General features: G+C 60.3%; 1 protein-coding gene across 1 annotated transcript in view; it reads left to right on the top strand.

Annotated features, from left to right (window-relative positions):
* NUDCD3 (NudC domain containing 3) overlaps positions 1 to 19,514 on the top strand; it is a 32,571-nt gene extending 13,057 nt beyond the window's left edge. The window contains exons 3-6 of the mRNA XM_084274018.1: positions 7,391 to 7,523; positions 11,978 to 12,121; positions 18,609 to 18,797; positions 19,130 to 19,514. Coding sequence (XP_084130144.1) covers positions 7,391 to 7,523; positions 11,978 to 12,121; positions 18,609 to 18,797; positions 19,130 to 19,240 — 577 coding nt within the window. The 3' untranslated portion in view covers positions 19,241 to 19,514. The remainder of the gene's footprint in view (positions 1 to 7,390; positions 7,524 to 11,977; positions 12,122 to 18,608; positions 18,798 to 19,129) is intronic.
* Positions 19,515 to 19,949: the final 435 nt, after the last annotated feature.

Genomic DNA, 19,949 nt, shown 5'->3' on the forward strand with positions numbered 1-19,949 from the left:
GCTCCTCCTGTCCCAGTGCTCCTCCTGCCCCAGTGTTCCTCCTGCCCCAGTGCTCCTCCTGCCCCAGTGCTCCTCCTGCCCCAGTGTTCCTCCTGCCCCAGTGCTCCTCCTGCCCCAGTGTTCCTCCTGCCCCAATGCTCCTCCTGCCCCAGTGTTCCTCCTGCCCCAGTGCTCCTCCTGGCCCAGTGCTCCTCCTGGCCCAGTGCTCCTCCTGCCCCAGTGTTCCTCCTGCCCCAGTGCTCCTCCTGCCCCAGTGCTCCTCCTGCCCCAGTGTTCCTCCTGCCCCAGTGCTCCTCCTGCCCCAGTGTTCCTCCTGCCCCAGTGCTCCTCCTGTCCCAGTGTTCCTCCTGCCCCAGTGCTCCTCCTGGCCCAGTGCTCCTCCTGGCCCAGTGCTCCTCCTGCCCCAGTGTTCCTCCTGCCCCAGTGCTCCTCCTGCCTCAGTGTTCCTCCTTCCCCAGTGCTCCTCCTGCCCCAGTGCTCCTCCTGCCCCAGTGCTCCTCCTGCCCCAGAGCTCCTCCTGCCTTGTTGCTTCCTGGGCAAAGCCAGGAGAGACACAAGCACCACAGTCCTGATGTTTTGATGCCAAAAGGTGTTAAATCTGGAGGCTGGGGGGGAGGCTCCTTCACACTTGCTTGCAGAAGGAGCACAAACCTGGTATTTTCCACACACGTAATCCCTGCAGCTTTGGAAATACAGCTTTCCAAAGAGGCTAAACATTTGCCTTCTCCACCTGCTTCTCAGCTGCTCCAGCATGGGTGCTGGCACCCCAAGGAGCAGGAGAGACATTTGACCCTCTTAGTATTCATCTCCTCAGGAAAGTGGTGGCTTTTCCCCCCCCCTGGCTGCAGTCCAGCTCGAGCTGGGGCTTGACAGAGGCTGCACAGACCTGGCTCTGGGTTTTCATCTGGCTGTGCTGGCAGGCTGGGAGGGATGGAATCTGTATTCCAGTGTGTGTGTTGGTGCTGTTGGGTGAGCGTGGCTGTTATGTGGTGATGCAGAGAGAGCTCTGCTGCCCTGCCCAGCTCAGCCAGCCCTCATCCACGGGGATTTCCACACCCTGGGCTGCCTGCAGCCCCGTTAGCACTGGGAAAGCTGGATGCTTTGATGGGGTGGGCTGGTCCAGGGTGCTTCCCCAGGAGAGAGAAGGGATTTGTGATTGTGGGAGGACCTGGAGGCTGCCAGAGGTCTGAGAGGAGAAGGAGCCTGGGGTGGGTGATGGGGTCATTGCTGGAGCAGGACGGTGGCTGCTGACACCACGCTGGTTCCCAGCGTGCAGAGCTGAGCATCTTGGGGTGGCTTCAGGGGGACAGAGAGCCAACACTCCCCTCCTCCACCTCCTCCTCCTCCTCTACATCCTCCCTGCTTTCCAGACAGCCCAGTGAGATGCTGTGAGCCAGGCAATCCTGGTCACAAGCTACAGGACAATCTGCACTCCACTGCCTTGGGCAAGGCAGAGACCTCAGGGCCATGGGATGTGGGAGGCAGGGCCCTTCCACTGCATGTCTGGGGACTGCCACAGAGGGGTCTGGCTCGGAGGAACCCACCCTGGGGCAGGTGTTTCTGAGCAGGTGAGAGGGGAGAAGCCCTTGGCTGCAGGCTCGCTGGGGTGCTGGGTGCCTTGCTGGGTGCCTTGCAGCACGCAGCCCGCCCCAGGCACTTGCATGTCAGCAGCAGCTTCTCCTCCTGTGTGTGCCAGCGCTGCCTGGAGTCATCTCAGTCCCAGGGACGTGGGATTAATTATCTTGATGGACGCCACTGGCTCTAGGCTGCTGTCAGGGAGCAGCAGCCTTCATCCCAGCATCTGATCCTTGCAGTGAATGCTGCCTGGGCTGGGGGGGTGCAGTGCCTCTCCCTGGAAGGCCCTGCTTGCTTATTTGGGTTAGGCCCACGGACGTGTGTTGTGCCTGATTTTCTCTTTTCCTACTTACTTGGAACTTCATTATTTCTTAATGAGATCTTTCCATTCTTGGCACCCTCTGGAGCTTGAGGAAGGTTTCGTGCATCGCACGGGGCCGCTGACAGTGGTTAAAACACAGAGTCAGGGTGGGTTTTCTCTGCTCTTCGCTGGCAGGGTGACTCCACAGAGCACCATTCCCCTCTGTTTTCTCCCACAGGAGGGGAGAGCTTCCTTTTGTGGTTGGGGTGTGCTTGTGGGTCCTGATGTCAGGGCACAGGGAGCGTGGGGCTTTAACAGATACCTCCTCTGGGAGTGGCTCTACAGAAGGGTGCAGCGCTCCATCTCTGTTTCTGCAGAGGCAGGATGGGTTCCTTTGCTGTGCCAGCCCAGCTTCCTCCCCACATCATCCTCATGATGTGAGGAGGGCTACAAAGATGATGAAGGGCCTGGAGCATCTCCCCTGTGAGGAAAGGCTGAGTGAGCTGGGGCTGTTCAGCCTTGAGAAGAGAAGACTAAGGGGGGACCTTATTAATGTTTATCAATATCTGAAGGATGGGATGCAGGGAACATGGGCAGCCCCTTTTCAGTGTCTGTGGGGACAGGACAAGGGGCAATGGCTGCAAGTTGGAGCACAGGGAGTTCCACACCAACATGTGGAAGAACTTTCACACAGTGAGGGAGCCCTGGGACAGGCTGCCCAGGGGGTGTGGAGTCTCCTTCTCTGGAGAGATTCCAGCCCCATCTGGACACCAACCTGTGTGACCTGTCCTAGAGAGCTGCTTTGGCAGGGGGTTGGACCTGATGAGCTCTGGAGGTCCCTTCCAACCCCTGTGATTCTGTGATTCTTCAGCCTTGACCAGCTTCAGCTGTGTGGAGGTTGTTTCTCTTCTCCACCCGCCTCCACAGCTGCATCACTTAACCGCCTTGACACGTTTTCCTTAAAGCTGCCTAAATAATTCACCTTGACTAAGAGCAAACAGCAGCCCCTGAGGAAACTGCCCATGAATGCCAAGTGACTGGAAGGTACCCGCTGTACCAGCCCTCCCGGCGAGGTGCAGGCGCTGAGCCACCCAGCAAGCCTGACTCTGCAAAGCCCAGGTATCCTGCACTGCCCAGGAGGGGGGGGATCCTGCACTGGGGGGCTGAGATGCTTCAGGCTGAGAGGATCAGTTTCCTTAAGTAGTTTGGAAAATCTGTGGGCTTTTGGGGTTTTGTTATTTGCTTTTCTTCTTGTCCTGAAGAAGGATGGTGTCCATTGGGATTAGGCCCCTGGTAACTCCTTTTCTTGATGCTTGGCACTCCCCCCACAGCCCCTCATGGGGCTGACAGACTCAACTTTTTCCTTCTTGCACCAAAAATCCTCGTTAAAGAGGAACTTGGTGAGCTGCCCTACTTCCCATCCTGTAAAACATCACCCCAAATCCTTCAGCATTTGGTTTCTGCTCGTGTCCAGCGCTGCTTTAACTGAGCTGGTGCTTGAGCTGTTACCCTCTGAGGATGGAGATGTGCTGAGCCAAGTGTCCATGGAGCAGAGGCAGGCTCTGTCGCTGTCCCTGCACTGCTCACCTCCTGCTGCACCACCAACCTGACCAGCTGGACACCCTGGGAAAAGGAATGCCCAGAAATCTGTGTCTGGAACCCAGCGTGAAGCTTCACCCTTCAACATCATCCAGCATCCAGCCTGTACGCCGGGGCCAGCTCTGCCTCACGGTGCCACCACCACCTCCCTTCAGGTCCTGGCCTCCTCTTTGCTGCCATGGGGGGGCTCTGACCCTGGCTGAGGGGAGCAGCTCTGCTCCCAGTGACACTGCTGGGAGCGGAAAACAGATCGGCAGCTTCTTGCCGGTGCATTGTTAAAGGTTTCACCTCCCCCAAAATGACACATTGCGAGCAAAAATAGAACAAGACAGAACACACAGACCCACCCACACCATCCCCACCACCCGGCAGCCAAGTGCAACGCAGTGCCAAACCCTTGGGGTTGAAATCCGTCTTCACCCTCCCTCTCCTCAGCCCTGTCACCACCTGACCCAGCCCGGCACCCCGGCGAGCTGACCCGTCGCACCGGGAGCTGCCTGGCTGCGGGGAGGATTGCCAGCCAACCTGCACCCTGCTTCCCATCATCCAGCCTCCAGCTTCACCTGATGGCTCCAGGGATGGGGATGTCTCCTGCTGGTGGTGTTTGTGTGGGAAACTCTCTTCTGGTGCCATTGGAGCGCCGCGAGGAGACGGCTCTGGCTGGGAGAGGCCCCTCCGGCGTGCGGCGAGCTGGGGCTGTCTCCTGCAGGCAGGAAAGGAAGCTGCTTCCCAACCAAGGAGCTTGGGTCCAATTTCTTGAGTGCTGCCAGCGTGCAGTGTGCTAAGCACAGTTGGACCAGGCAAAGATCTGGCTGGAAAACCTCCAGGAAAGGAAGAGTTGCTCCAGGAGATGGTAGAGCTGTCAAGCCATTTGTCAGAGGTGCCTAACAAGGCTGAGGCCCTGCGTTCACCGCCCTGAATTCTCCTTTGCTCAAGACCCAGCAATTAAACTCGCAGGGGAATTTACCAAGACCCCTTGTGAGTTCACCCTGTGACCCTGTTCTGGGGCACAAAGTCGCTTTATTAGCTTCACATCCAAAGATTTTGAAGGTTGGGAGCAGAGCTGGAGCAGAGAGCACTGGTGGCGACTGGTGGGAAGGGCTGGGGGTTGGGGCAGGCTGTTGGGAGGAGTGGAGAAGCGATGGTGCGAGGCCACACAACCCTGGGGCGAGCATAGGCACAGGGGCAGCAGGTCCCCACTGAGCAGGGGGATGTTTTGGCAGCCCAGGAGGGCTGTGAGGATGAGGCAGTGGGGCAGGGCTCACCCCAGTAAGCTGTGTGTGAGGCAGACCGTGAGACATCCCTCCATCACCTGGAGCACTGCTCTAGTTACAGCATGGGGGGAGCGAGGACAGAGCCCTCCCACGGGGCACAGCCAGGGCTGGCAAACTGCTTTCGCTGTTCAGTAGTGGTGCTGTGCAGAGAGGAGTCTGACATGAGTCATTGCAGAGCGAGTCCTGCCTCAGTTTCCCTGTGAGGGTAACCCAGTTAACAGTGATGTCTCCCAGGGCTGCCTTGAAGGCGCTCTGAAGTCATGCTCAGCGAGCTGTCACGGGGGGGTTCAGCGTCCTGGATGCGCCTGGCTGGGGTCTGCTCAGCCCCAGAACTTCCCTCCTGAGGAAGAGGAGACACATCAAGGACAGAGCTGGTGGCTCTGGTGGCAGGATGGTATTTATCCATGCTGTGGCTGTGCATTGGTGGGTTTCCCCACGTCTCTGAGGCTCTGCATCTGCCCTGCTGAGCCTTGGCCTGAGTGTGGGCTTGCTGCCTCCACCTTTGAGCTTCTCCCAGGAAAAGCCAGGGGAGGAAGAGCCTGGAAGCAAACAGCCATCTCCTGGTTGTTGCCTGGTTCTTTGCTCACTCTCAGGGAGCTGGTGACACTTGGGATGGCAATTCCCAGCTCTCCATCCCTCCAGTGCCTGGCTGGGGGGTTTGGGAGGAGCAGGGTGAGCAGTGCCTCGCAGCTTAGCTCCGCGGTGGTGAGAAGGAAACGCTCATTTAGGAGGGAAAAACCCACAGCAGATTGTAAAGCCGGGTTGTGTTAGTGCCCTGGATCACCCTCCAGCCGTCTGTGTGCTTGCCCCAGCCTGGGGGAGTTGGGGTTGGAGGGTGGGAGCCTCCTGGATCTGTGTACCCACACTCAGCCAGCCAGCCTGGCCCGGGCAGCACATGGATCCATCCCAGGGAGAGAAACCCCGTCGGCGTGCCCGATGGGCTGTGGGACAGCTGTGCTGGGTGCCAGCGCTGGGTGGGCTCTGGGTGAGGGCCTGGGGGGGACACAGGATGATGCTCAGGGATGTTTGCACCCCACAGGGTGAGAGCAGGACCCTGCAGACCCCCCTGGTCACCCGCACAGTTCCCCCCTCTCGCCCTCCAGCCTGTTTGACTCCTACAATCCGGGGGCGGTTGGGAAACCGACAGCTGGAGCCAACCCGCGCCAGCGCCGGTTCGGCGCTGCCATGCCAACCCCGTTTCCATGGCAATGGGCACCCAATGGGCGACCGCCAGGCAAGGCCAAAGATGCCCCAAAAAGAAGTGGTGTGGTCCCCCCAAAATCACCAGCCTGAGGTGGGGACCCCACGGCCGCTGCCTTGTCCGCGGTGCCACCCCGGGGTCGAAGCCATCCCTGGGGGTGCAGGTGGCTGTGCTGGGGGTGGGTAACACCCTGTGATGAACCCCCAAAGCAGGGTGTGTGTCTGTACACACAGCCCCCTTCCACAGCGCCCTCCGACCGCCTTAGAGCCTAATTTAATTAGAATCCATGGATCTTACATAATCCTCAGGGCGCTGTGCTGCTGGAAGCCACCCCCGCCCCATGCTGGTGAGGGGCTCTGGGTGTGGGGGTGTGTGGGGAGGCACAGCCCCCCCCCCCAACCCCTCCCCTGGGGCTGGCTGCCCCCCGGGCCGCTCATCACTGGCCCCCCCCTTATGTAAGTCCCTGCAGCCCTGTGTTTATACAGCTCCAGATTGAGGACTAGGTGCGTATCAAAACATTTTAAAATAACTCTGCCTTTTGTTAGCACCACAGCTATCTTTAGAAGAGGTTTTTCTTGCCCTCCTCTCCGGGAGGTTTCAGTGGGATAGATCCTGCCAGCAGTTTCAAGGGGCATGGGGTGTGATGGAGATCTCCTTTGGCAGCTGGAAACGCTGTATTGATCGTTGCTTATGGATCTGATAAACCCCATCCTACCCTCACAACTCCTCCCCGCCCTTCTCTTGGGATTCCCACAGCTGGAAGGGGCTGTGCTTTGGCTCGGGGCGTTGCTCAGGATCCACTTGCCCAGTTGCACCTTTCCAGTGCGGTGCTGGGCTGGCTCTTGAGGTGTTCTACTCCACAGCTCCATCACCTTGCTGCCAGCTGCTGCCCTGCTCATGGCAGTGGTTGTTTCCCCAAGCACACTGCAGCTGGGAGCCCAGCACCCAGCTGTCTTTCCATGCCATGTGCCAGTGTGCCTTGCTCTTGGGTGCAGTGGGTGCAATGGGTGCAGCAGGGATGGACACAAGGCTGGGGGGACATGAGGAGCTCAGTGCTTGAGCAGAGTTAGCTGGGAAGGTGCTTCAAGCCAGGAAGGACCCAGCTCTGCACCTTTTGGGCAGCCAAATTACCACGAGTCTCACCAGTTGTCCCATTAGCAGCCTGGCTTCTGTTGCAGCACACTGGGCAGGGGGAGCTGTGCCAGGGTCCTGCAGTGGGCAGGGTGGCCGGGGTCTCTCCATGCCCTGGGACTGCCAGCCTGAACCTTCTCCCTTCCCAGACAGGACCAGCAGCAAGGCAGAGGCTGAGCATCAGCCTGGGGCATTGGGGATGCCACAGGATGGCCGAGCAGAGGCTCTGCCCTCTGCTTCTCCTACCCTGCCATCTCCAAGCTCCCATCTGGCTGACACTGAGCATGTCTCCCCTTTCTTTCCCCCCAGGAAACAGGAGCAGTTCCAGACCAACCCCGACAGCTACAACGGAGCCGTGAGAGAGAATTACGCCTGGTCCCAAGACTACAGCGACCTGGAGATTAAAGTGCCCGTGCCCAAGCACATCGTGAAAGGCAAACAGGTGAGGTGGTGCTAATGGGGTGTCTGTTGGCATTTCCCTTTCCCAGGGGAGTCCAGCTCTTCTGGGAAGCCGTGCTTGGAGCAGGAAGGCTCCTCATCCTTCCTACTGAAGGGGAGCGGGAAGCAGTTGTGCCCTTTTTCTGGTGGGGATTGCTGCTCCCAGCCTGGCCACGTTCCTGCTGTCCCTCAGAGGGCTCCTGCTTTGGCCCCAGTGAGGTTCCCTGGCACCACATGGCACTTGGTGTGCATTTTCTCTTGTTTCCCACAGCCTGCAAACTTGCACATGGGTTCCTGAGCCTGGCTGGGACGGACACTCCCTCCCTGGGCGCTCCCTCTGGCTTGGGGTGTCTCCTCCTGCCTTTCGCCTGCCAGTGGGAGCTGCTGGAACAGCTCCTCTGGCTCTGGGGAACTGGAGCAGGTGCAGCCTTTGTCCTGCTCAGAGCAGAAGGGAGCTGGGACTCACTGAGCAGCCTGACCCTCTCCCAGGCTGGCTGTGTGGGTAGGAAGGTCTCAGGCAGGGGCTTCCCTCATCTGCTTGGGGCCGTGAGCGATCAGGATCGGTTTCCCTGCGATCCAGTTTCCTCCCAGCCAGTGACTGGAGAGAGGCATGCCCAGGGCTGGGGTCAGTCAGACCCACAAGTTCCAACTCTCCTGTCTTCCCTGAGCGCTGCCTTCCCCAGGGCTGCTGCTGTATTTTTCCATTTGGGAGCTCTGTGCTCCCCCACCTCCCGTTCCAGGGCGGCTGAAACGAGCACGCTTGGGTTTGTTCACCGGCTCCAGCCTACACAGCTCCTCAGCATGCCAAAGGAGCCTCACTGCCAGCAGCAACCTGGGCCAGAGGGGTGAGGGAGCAAACGGCTGCCACGGGGACAGCAGGGACACTGGGAGATGCATCTCTCCCAGTGGGTGTCTCAAACAAACCCAGGCTGTTTCTTGGAAGGATTCGGGGACATCCAGACGGATGTTCCATCCCCTCTGCACCAGACTGTGGTCACGATGCCTCTTCCTGCCCTGGGAAGTGCCCTGTGTGCCAGGGAAGTTGTGGCCTTGCCAGAAAAGCCAACCAACCAACCATCAGGCTTTCTCTACCTCATCCTTTGCCACCCAGCCGTGCTGGGAGGAGCTCTCCTGGAGACTGTGGGAGAGCCCCTCTTCTCTATCAGTGGGGGTGATCATCGGGGTGGCCCCTTCTCTTGCTGTTGCTGGGGCCCTGGCTCTGCCTGCCCTGGCCCCAGTCTCTGCCTGTGCTGCCCTCTCAGGGCAATCACTTATTGTTCAGATGTTGGATATTTTCCTTATCCTCACGAGGCCTCTCCTGGTGTTTGGTCCTTACATCCCTTCTGGGGCTTCTCTTGGCAGCTGTGGTTCCTCACATCTCCTCCAGCCTCAGGGGACTGGAAGTAGATGTGCTGAGGCCAAAGCAAGGATGGTTCAGAGCCGGTTTAAAGCTCGATGGGCTTCAGGCACGTTGTTGATGGGTCCCTGCAGCAGAGAAGCATTCCTCTGCTCTCACCACACAGCTTCATCTTTTTTTTTTCTTTCTTTAAATTATCAGGTTTTTGGCTCCTGCCTGCCAAGGCAAGATTAAAAATCTCCCCCGTTTGGTCCCCGGGCTCAGCGCGCGCCCGGCTCTAATGCTGCTCAAAAATCTTCCTTATGACACTTTTTTGGATTCAGGCTGTTGCTATGGCACATTTTCACTCCAGTGAGCTTAAGGTTTCCTTGTATGGAGCTCCCAAAAAATGTCCACGGAGCAGGAATGGGCAATGGGGTAGGTGGGAGCCTCTTCCTCTGCGGTCTCCACCTCTCTTGATCTACTTAGAGGCGCAACAGGGGCCTGTGGATCCGAGCACTTCCCCAGCACTTAAATAGAGATAATGAGAAGGAGCCTCTCTCTTTGCCTGGCTTGGAGCAGACGAGCCAGATCCCTCCCTGGGTTTGTGTTTGCCTGTTTGATTTGCGGGGGCGGGAGTGGGCGTGCGGTGTGCGCAGGGATTGCTGCGGTGGAAAGCTGAGAGCCGGGAGCTGCGGCTCCTCACGAGCACTGGGGAAGCTTGGGTGTCTTTTAGAAGGGGCAGAGGGGAGTGCATGGTGTGGGACAGGCAGCCTCAGAGCATCCAGGGTGTCCCCTGCTCATGGCTGCGCTGCTGGAACAGCCTGTTCCCCACAGGATTGCCCTTGGGGTCTGGTGTGGGCTGTCCGTGCCCCGCGGCTGTGTGTGCCCTGAGCGCAGCACAGCCGGATGGGTCAGGGGGTGGGGGGAGGAAGGGCAGCCCCTCAGAGAGCACAGCCACCCTCCCTCCCTCAGTGGGGATGCTGAGCAGGGGCAGTTTTCCACTGGGGCATCTGAGAAGGAGCCACTGCCCACGTGTGCCAAACCCCACGCTCGCCAGGCACCACCACGGGCATGTGGGAGTCCTCCCGGACATTCCTCTCCACGCATGGGGGGTCTGGGCTTTCTGGGGGGTCCAGGCTCTCTGGGGGTCTCTGGGCTCTCCAGCAGTGAGTGCTTTGCTCCTGTCCCCCATCACTGCTGCCACCGAGCCACTCTTGCTGGCTGCAGGTAGATGTGGGTGTTGCCATCGCTGCCTGCACTGGCTGCCCAGCGAAGTGGCTGGGTTAAGGCTGCCCAGTTTGGATCTCTTCCTCCATTTGGGTTTCTTCACTCCCTCCCCTAACGCCCTACTTGCTCCAGAGCCACCTCAGAGATGTCCCTCTGTCCCACCAGCTGTCCTGTGCAGCCACCTTGGAATCAAACCCCTCTCACATTGGATTGCTCCGGTCCCTGTGGATCCCAGGGATTCTGTATCCAGCCTCCCTGGCCCTCCACACCCCAAAGCAACCCCTTCCTCCTCCAGAAGGGAACTTGGGGGTCATGTTGCCTTCTTCCCCTTTCTGTACAGGCCCTGTGCCACGCTGAGAGCCCGGCATCACCAACACCACCCTTGCACCCAGGTACCAGGGTGGTGGGTGGTGGCAGAGAGCAGAGCTGTAGCCCCACACCTCGGCCCTGGGCTGGAGGAAGCTGCTCCATGCTGCAGCCACTCCGGAGATGTTTCCCATCTGGGAGGAGCTGCTTTCCCAGAGGCTGCCTGCAGCCACGTGCCAGCTGAAAGCCAGATGTCCTCTCCCATCTGACAGAGCGAAGCTTGTGTCCCTTCCCCAGTCCCCTGCGGCCACAGCCCTGCTCCCAGCCATGGGGATTGGAGCTCGGTCCTGGGGTCACCCTGTGCCATGTGTGCCAGGCCACCCCTGCTCTGGTGAGAGCCCTGGCAGCTCCCTGCCACCCACAGCAGGCTTGGGGCTTTGTGTGGGCAGCAATAGTTGGATGCTGCGTGGTGCCCTCCCCGGCTGGAGCAGCTCTGCCTGTGCCTTGCCTGCGTGGAGCTAGTGAGCTGCTGGAAATCTCCTAGGTAATGGATAATGTAATAACATTTCAAATGAGATCTGCAGAGCGGGAGGAAGATCTGGGGGAACTCTGGGAGAGAATGCAGGCAAATCTCACCGCAGTCTCCTCCTCTCAGGCCAGAGATGGGGGGCTACAAACCTGCCCCTTCCCAGACAGGTCCTCCCTGGTCCCCTGGCCTGGCTTGGGCTCTCTTCCCAGAGGCAGCTCAGGGCTGAAGGGGAAGGGAGAGCGAGCATATGGTCTCTCCGGAGACTGAGGGTACAGCGTGCCGTGCAGTCTGCCCCTGTCTCCCTGGGGAGAGCCATGTCACCTCCTCGGCAGGTCGGAGCAGGGCTCCCCATATGGCTGCTGCAGGCAGGAGCTGGCCCCATTCCTGGGGATGGAGCCACCTTGTCCCCTCAGAGTGGGGAGAAGGGGAGCGAGCCGTGCCGCAGCGTCCCTCCCGCGCGCAGCCCTGCCTCGCACGCTCAACAGGAGGCCTGGGCTGAGCCCAGCACTGGCTGGGGTGCAGAAGCAGAGCCAAGGAGCGTGCTTTCAGTGTGGTGCAGCCCAGGCCACTGCAGCCCTTCCCAGTGTAGACATCCCTGAATTCTCCCACTCAGTAGGGAAGCGCTCAGCCCCCGGGAAGACACGCTGCCTGCCCAGCTCATCACGGTGACAGCCAGGCACCCACTGTGCTCCTAACAGCTCAGTCACAGCGAGTGGGCGTCCAACCTTTGAGCCCTGTATGGAGGAGGTCTGTAGCATCACTGGTTCTCTCTGTGGGGAAACTGAGGCACGGGGCAGTCATGGTGGCAGAATCAGCTTCCTCAGATCCTTCTAGGGCTCCATGTGCCAGGCCCTGGAAGGGTTTCCTCTCTCCTCTGAGCTGTTGCGGTTTGCTCTGAGCTGACAGCGGGATTCCCACCCTCCTGCTATAGGCAGGTCTGAAAGCTCTTCTCTCTCTCTCATCCCCAGCGAGTGCTCTTGACCCCACGCCCCAACTAGCACAGCAAAAGGGCAAGCAGGAACCTTCCTGATTATCTTCTATCTCTCTGTGTTTCCAGGTGTCTGTGGATATCAGCAGCGGCGCGATCCGTGTGGCGGTGCTGGAGGGGAGCAGCCAGCGCGTCCTCATGGAAGGGAAACTCACCCACAAGATCAACACAGAGAGTTCCCTCTGGAGCCTGGAGCCAGGGAAGTGCATTTTGGTAAGGGTGACCCACGCCAGCCATTCCTCCACACCTCGGTTTGCAGCTCTGTGGGGCTTCACCTGGGCAACCAGAGCAGCTGGAAGTCTGTGTCTGGCTGTGCCCACCTACTGTCCAGCTCTTGCTGCCTGGCCTGTGTGCCATGCTGTGCCACACCGTGCCATGCCATGCCATGCTGTGCCATGCCATGCCATGCTGTGCCATGCTGTGCCATGCCATGCTGTGCCACACCGTGCCATGCCGTGCCATGCTGTGCCATGCTGTGCCACACCATGCCATGCTGTGCCACACCGTGCCATGCCATGCTGTGCCATGCCATGCCATGCTGTGCCATGCTGTGCCTCCATCTCCCGAGCTGCCCCTCTGGATGAGCAGCAGTGGGGTGCTGCCAGAGCAATGTGTCCCTCAGGGTGGGTGAGGAGGACCCCAAGCTCCAGCTGGCAGTGGTGTGAGCACGCCTGTTGTGTAGAGGTGGTCGCTACCCCCTGATCCCAGCACGTGGGGTCTGCCAGCTGGGAGAGGCCGTGACGCTGTGCCACGGTGCTGGTGCTGTGCACCCTCCTTGCTGGCTTTACCCCCTGACTCACCTGGCCCCCATCCTACCCCAGGGTGCTGGCAGATGCCTGTTCCCTGCCACTCATCCCTGTCCTGCCTCGTGTTCCTTATCTGTCCTGTTTGGAGCCGTTGCTGTGGGTAATTTCTCCCTGGGACTTCAGCAGGCCCCATGGCTTGCTGTGTGCCTGCCACCCCAGCACTGCAAATCCTCCCTGCTGAGGTGGTTTAGGGGGGTGCTGCTGCCTGGCAGAGCCATACCAGTGGGTTCCCAGCCTTGTGGCTCCTTTCTGCTGTGCTCCAGATGTCTGGGCTGGGGGTGGGAGTTGTGCTGCCCCGGGGCTGTGTCCTCAGCTGACACTGTCCCTGGAGTTGTGTTGCTCCCTGTCAGCCTGGCATCTTGAAGGTTCAAACAGTTGCCAAACTCATGTGCGTATACTGGGGCCAGGATTGTGCTGGGAGTGGGGGTTTGCCACCTGTGGCCACCTTTGACCTCTCCTTTTCCACCTGAAGCCTTTCCCAGATGTGGTTCAGGAGGGCTTGGGGCTGGTGTGAGCCCCAGGAGGGGATGCTGGCTGCCTGGCTCAGCTTGGTGGTTCCTGACCTGTGCAGGCAGCAGCATCCCTGCACAGCAGGGAGTGGGCTTCTGTCCAGGTCACAGGGGTGGCAGCAAAGGGGCACCAAAAGCCAAGCCCCTGCAGTGGGAAATGGAGTGGGAATGTGCTGCCAGAAGCAGGGCAGTGTGTGGGGAGCCTGTTCAGGCACTGCCTGGCTGCTGTGGATCCGTATGGACCTACCCCAGGTGATGGACCTGCTGCCAGAAGGGTGAGGTCCCTGCCAGAGAGAGAGGAGCTTCTCCATGGAAAGGATGTGACAAAGGAGGCGGTGACATCGTTCACCTGCACGTCTTAAACGTTCCTAAAAGCTGATCTGGGGAGAGAAACAACCTCAGGAAGGAGTAACCCCCTTCAAGAGGAGGTGGCCCAACTGGTGGCTTCTCCACAGGGATGGGAGTCCCTGGTGGGTGTTCCCGGGATCAGCAGGGGATGCACCCAAGGAGGAGGGGAAGGATTGCGCGGGTGGAGCGAGACTTGGGGCCTTCTGGAGCGGCTGCAGGCAGCGTGGGGAGCGGCCCCGTCACCCCCAACCCTAGAGCTGGGTCTTGCCCCGAATTAGGGTGGGTGGGGGGGTTGCTGGGATCTCCAGCTGGCTGCTGACACACCGAGGGTGGGATGAAATCCTGCTCCAAGAGCTGGGGGGTAACTGGAGCAGAGTGAGGAACTCTCAGCCCAGAGCTGCTCCTTCTTCCCTGCGCACAGTAACCAGGAGCTGTTTGCAGCTTCTCCCAGTTCGTTCATCAGGAGACACCCAGCAGTTAAACTGCTCCACTGGTCACTACCCAGGCACCTCATGGTTCTCTCTGGAGGGAAACCTCTGCTGACACCTCTTTTCCTGGCCTGGGAGTGCAGGATCCATCCGTATGCCCAGGAGGTGACACCTCTTCTGCTGGGTCTCAGAGCCCTGGCTCTGTGGAGGGGCTGTTGAGCCCTGTTGTGTTCTGGCAGGATCCATCAGGATCATGGAGATCCCTGCACTCCCTGGCTCTGTGGAGGGGCTGTTGAGCCCTGTTGTGTTCTGGCAGGATCCATCAGGATCATGGAGATCCCTGCACTCCCTGGCTCTGTGGAGGGGCTGTTGAGCCCCGTTGTGCTCTGGCAGGATCCATCAGGATCATGGAGATCCCTGCACTCCCTGGCTCTGTGGAGGGGCTGTTGAGCCCTGTTGTGCTCTGACAGGATCCATCAGGATCATGGAGATCCCTGCACTCCCGGGCTGCCATCCCAGCCAACTTCCACATCCTCAGCTTCACCCCTGCCCAGCTCCCTTTGGCTCAGCCATCACAGACCCTCACTAACCCCCCCTCCTCCCCCAGCTCCCACCCACAGAAGGTTAATTTCCCTTAGAATCCCTTCCAGCTCCACATTCCCCATCCTGTTGGGGGGGGGTCTTATCCCTTTATCCCCCTTCCCGCTCTGGGGGGTTCTCCTGGGCTCAGCACCACCTTTCCCATCCTGTTCCTTGCCACGCTGGTGGTTTGTACAACAGCACAAACCCCATGGGGGTCATTTCAAAGCAGGGTGCTCTGTCCACACCTCCACCAGCTCAGGGCAGTGTCCCAGGCTCGTGTCCCTGGATGTGGCACCGTGCCAAAGCCCTGGGAATAATCCCTGTGCTCTCCCTTCCCCGTCACACCCGCTCACTTGTCAAAAGTGAGATTAAAATAACTTTGCACGAGCTGTTTTTAGACAGCTCCTCTGGGTGTTGTGCACAACACGTTTTGGGATTATTTTCGTTGTTGAGGATTTTTTCCCCCACCCCCTACCCCACCCCACCCCATTCCCTCTCTTTTTCTCCTCCTCTCCAGCATTTTTTAACCACATTCCAGCTTTTGTCACCCAAGTCCTGCCTTGAACCGCTCTTACAGCCTTGGGTTTGTCATCTCCTGAGCTGTGAGGCCAAATTAATCATAATCTGTGGTGCCCTCCCACCACAGACTATGCACCCCACTGTGCTGCTGGAGCTTCACCAGCTGCCTGCTCCGTGCCCCCCTAAACATCTCCCTCTGGCTTTTGGGGCGACAGCTGTTGAGGAAGAGCAGGTGGCAAGAAGTTGTTTTTCCAAGACCTACTTATACCCCTCTGCAGCATCTCTCCAGCTCTGAGCAGGTATTTAGGATCAGGGAAGAAACCTCATGCTATGACAGAAGCCCAGCACCAGCACCAGAGGGCTGTGACCTTCCCAGCAGGGTGTGGATCGGTGACGTGATGCCGTCTCTGTGATGCTGTGTCCGTGCTGGTGATGCCTGTCACCCTCTTTGTACAGTGGGAGAGGATCCCTCCTGGCTGCAGCGTGCTGCCCAGCTCTGCCTGCAGTGATACTCCTTGTGATCCAGCCTCACACAGGGCTGTGGGTGTGGGAACAGCCCCTTCTCCTCAGGGCTGACAGCTCATGTCTCGGCCACCAACGGCTTTGGGAACATCAGCGCTGCAACATGAGGACACAGAGGGTGTCCCCGTGCAGGCTCCCCTCTCCTCAGGCCATCCTTGCTCTTCCTACCCCAAAAGCCTCCAGTGGGCTTGCAGGCTGCAGGCTGAGGATCTCCCCACAGCCCATTGGGATCCACCAGCCTGGGAAGCAGAGCCAGAGTCTGCCCCAGCGCCTGGGCACGCTGCAGGGACTCAGCCTGGCCTGGGGCAAGTGGCCGTTGGTGTTTCTGGGACGTTGGGCTGAGCTGTCAGCTGGGAGACTTGGAACAGGAGGCTCCAGGGCAGGCAGAGCTTTTGTCTGGTCTCGAAGCGAGCAGCGTAACCAGGTCAAGATCTGTCCTTGTGGAAATCTCAGCCCAATCTCAGCCCTGCTCCCTCCCTGCAGCCCCTCGGGTTTGCAGAGCGCTCCCTGAGGCAGAGTGCAGCCTTGCACGCTGCTGTGGGTCGAGCGCTGGAGCCTTCTGCTGCCCATGGGCGAAGGCTGGAGCTCGCAGGGCTCAGCCCTGGGATCTTCCACAGCCCCTTGGCCCTCCCTTACGTCAGCCTTCTTGCACCCAAGAGCTCAGCAAGGCTCCAGCTTGCGTCTCTGTTCCCACAAGCCCTTGTTAGCCCATGTGCCTGGACAAGTGATGGGCTGGATCAGTGGAGACAGTCAGCAGAAACGTGCCCAAGAATCCCCCAGCGTCTGTACTCACCATCCTGGAACTTGGACCTGCCTGTGGTGAGCGCTCCAGCACCGCTCCCAACCACAAAACCCCAAACTCCAGGTGATGGAAGGAGCTTTGCCCTGGCCCTCAGGCATTTTGGAGTCTGACATTGGAAAAGGGGAGCTCCCTGCTCAGGATGAGCCCCCTTTTTGCATCTCTGCCCCTTGGAATCAAGGTGGATGAGCAGCTTCCCCCGTGCGCAGGAGGAGCGGGCTGCAGAGGTTAATTAATGACTGTGTGTGGAGCACTGGGCGCTGTCGCGATGCGCCACAGCGAAGCTGGGGAGGAAAGGAATAATCCTGGCTTCCCAGCAGGGTGGGAAGCAGCATGAGGTAAATAAAGCCAGGGCCATGAGTGGGGCAGGGAGGAGAAAGGATCCCCGGGCTGGCACCCAGTGCTGGCAGCTCCCCTGCCTTTGGCTGAGGGTGCTCTGCAGATGAGATTCGGGTCTCGCGGGTGTTTTCCACCTGGTCCATGGCTTTGTGGGGGTTCCCTGGGGTCTTTTGTGGGGGGACGGCAGTGATGGGGTGCCAGGGGAGGAAGGGGATTTGGTAGGAGGTGGGTGTTGCTTCCCCTGGTGCTCTGGGGAGGAGGTGGGTGATGTGGGATCGGCCAGAGCTCCCTGCATCCCGTACCGGGACGTGCCGAGCGGGACCTCAGCAGCGATGCTGGGAGAGCAGAGCTCACACCACAGCCATCGCTGGGGAGCCTCACACCTCAGCAGCACCCTGGGGACATCCCTCTTGTTTCAAACCCAGAGGAGCAGCCTGGAGCTGCGGGCTTGGGCTGGCTGGGCATGCTGGCCCACAGCTCACAGCTCCCCGCCGAGGGAGCGGCGTTCCCAGGGCTGGGGGGGCAGTTTGCCATCCCCATCCATGGTTGGGAAGCCCAGGAGCAAACCCTCAGCAGCTTTTCCTCCCTGGGAAAGTGGAACTGTGCAATTAAGAGGAGAACAAGCGTGCCTGTCTAGCTGGTAAAACTAACGCCTTCCCCGAGCTGGAATATTTTCCCAGCTCTGCTCTCCCAGAAGGATTAAGCCCCAGCCACCCCCTCCAGCATTAATGGGCTCCTTTTCCCTGTAACCTCCATGGCTGCCCATGTCTCCCCCCCCTCTCAGAGCTGTTTAGCTTCCAGGGAGGTTTGAGGAAATTGTATTGTCTGCCTTTATTGATGGTTCTGCAGAGGGGCTGGACACCGTCAGGCCTGCGTGCCGCGGGGGTTGCTGCGAACGCTGGAGAAAGGAGCCCACCCTGCCTGGGAATCAAAGAACACCCAGCCAATCAAGTGGGGGTTCCCAGCGTGGGACACCCCAGAGTCACGCCGGCACTCCACAGCTGCTCCAGGCAGGGTGGCTGCCGGCAAGGCACTGCCCACTGGGGAGGTCTGTGGCTACAGCCGGCAGCTCCTGCCAGCGAGGGTGTGGGCTGGAGGCGAGGGGATGTCCCCTCTCCCCGTGACACCCCTGTGAGGGTGTCAGGGAGGCAGGTGCTGGCGGCGAGCGTGGGCGGCACGGAGCAGGGGGTGACATAATCACCTCCTCTGCTGCCTGTGCTCCTCCTGCCTGCGGAGTGAACCCCGGGAGAGACCCAGGCGAGGGCTCCTCCTGGGTTAGCGACAGGCGAACACGGCGCTGCGATGCTGGGAGCCCCCGGCCCCACTCCGCCACCTCACCCAGCGCTGGGCTGCTGGGTGGCTGCTGGTGAGCCAGCCCAGCTCTCTGGGCCCCCACAGCTCTCTGGGCCCCCTCCCTGTACCTGTCACTGGTGCCACATCAGCTCTGCGCCCTGGGGCTGGCGTTCCCCATGGGCACAGCCCCACCGCCGTGCAGGGACGCCTGTCCCGGCCTCCAGCCACGGCACAGGATGAGGTTTCTGCCATCCAGCCCACAGGCTTGAGCTGGGGCTGCGAGGGGCTGCCATGGGGCCCATGGGCCATGAGGAGTGGGAGGGATGAGCCTTCCTCCTCTGCCAGCCGTAGGGGGAAGGCCCAGGGTTGGGGGTGAGCAGGACCTCCGCTCGCCGGCCATGCCCCAACCGCGCTGCAGGGCGATGCTGTGGGCACGGCTGAGCTCGCTGCCCCAGAGGTGTGGGGCGAGCAGGGGTGACACCCCAGGGGGTAGGATGAGCTGGGGGGAAGACGAGGGCTCCTCTTCCCCCTCTGACCCAACAACCTCGTCCCCAGATCAGCCTGAACAAGGGGGATGAGTACTGGTGGAACGCCATCCTGGAGGGCGAGGAGCAGATCGACATCGACAAGATCAACAAGGAGCGCTCCATGGCCACGGTGGACGAGGAGGAGCACGCCGTGCTGGACCGCCTCACCTTCGACTACCACCAGAAGCTGCAGGGCAAGCCCCAGAGCCACGAGCTGGTAGGTGCCAGCCCACACCCTGCCCCTGCACCCTGCCCTGCAGCCCCCCAGCTCCAGTGAAGAGACCCCACTGAGGAGCCGCCCTCAGCCCCTGTCACCCCCTGCCACCCCGGGTGCCGTCTGCCTTCTCCTGGGTGGGCAAAAGGAGGGGGGGGTGAAGCACAGAGGGACTCGGTGCTGCCGTCACCTGGGGCAGAGGGGTGACCCACAGCCCTCTTCCATTCTGTGGGATGAGCCCAGACCCCTGGCTGGGTTGGTGGGGGGGCTGGGGGGGGGAGGCAAAGGTTTGGGGTGAACCCCATCCTGATGAGACCCTTACGGCCTCTTGGCAGAAGGTGCACGAGATGCTGAAGAAGGGCTGGGACACCGAGGGCTCCCCATTCCGTGGCCAGAAGTTCGACCCTTCCATGTTCAACATCTCCCCCGGCGCCGTCCAGTTCTGATGGCAACAGCTGAGAAACAGAGCGGAGAGAGGAGAACCCCACCCAGACCCCCCCAGCCAAGGACACCTCGCAGGGTGCTCAGGGTGCTGCCAGCACCCAGCACCCGGCTGGGCTGTGTGATCTGTGTGTGGGGAAACCTGGTGAATGCAGATTTACGTCCCGTCTCCAAGGCAACCCGGGCGGCTGGGACCCTTCTCCTCTCCTCGCCTCGCGCTGCCGACGCTTCTCTTGTTTTTCAGGAATAGACCCAGCTCCTTGGGTGACATAATTATTATTTCTGGTGGCTGAGATGCTTCTTTTCGGGTTTCTAGGGGGGGGAGCAGATCCCTCCCTGCCCTGTCACACGGTGGCTTTGCCCCTCACAGGTAGAGTTTTGCTCACTGTGGTTGGTGGGGGGGGGAGAGAGCCTTGTCCCTGCCTGCCTGGCACCCCCAGCTCCCCTTGCTGGGGTCTCCCAGAGGTGCCATCCAGTTCCCCCATCCACTTTCCCCATCCAGTGCCAGTTGGGTGGGGGTTCTCCCATGCTCACCCCCCCATCAGCTCACTGGCAGAGGGGTGATGGAGTGCGTGCCCCCCCCCCCCAGCAGCGGGCAGAGACCCCGGGTTTGCTTCCTATTCCTTGGCAGGGGGCAGGATGGAGCAGTGGGGTTGCCACCAGCAGGAAAATAGAGGGGGGGAGTGGGGGGTGGGAGGTCCAGTCTGCCCTCAG

The sequence above is a fragment of the Gallinula chloropus genome, assembly GCF_964237585.1.
Source record: "Gallinula chloropus genome assembly, chromosome: 21".
In the NCBI taxonomy this organism is placed as follows: Eukaryota; Metazoa; Chordata; class Aves; order Gruiformes; family Rallidae; genus Gallinula; species Gallinula chloropus.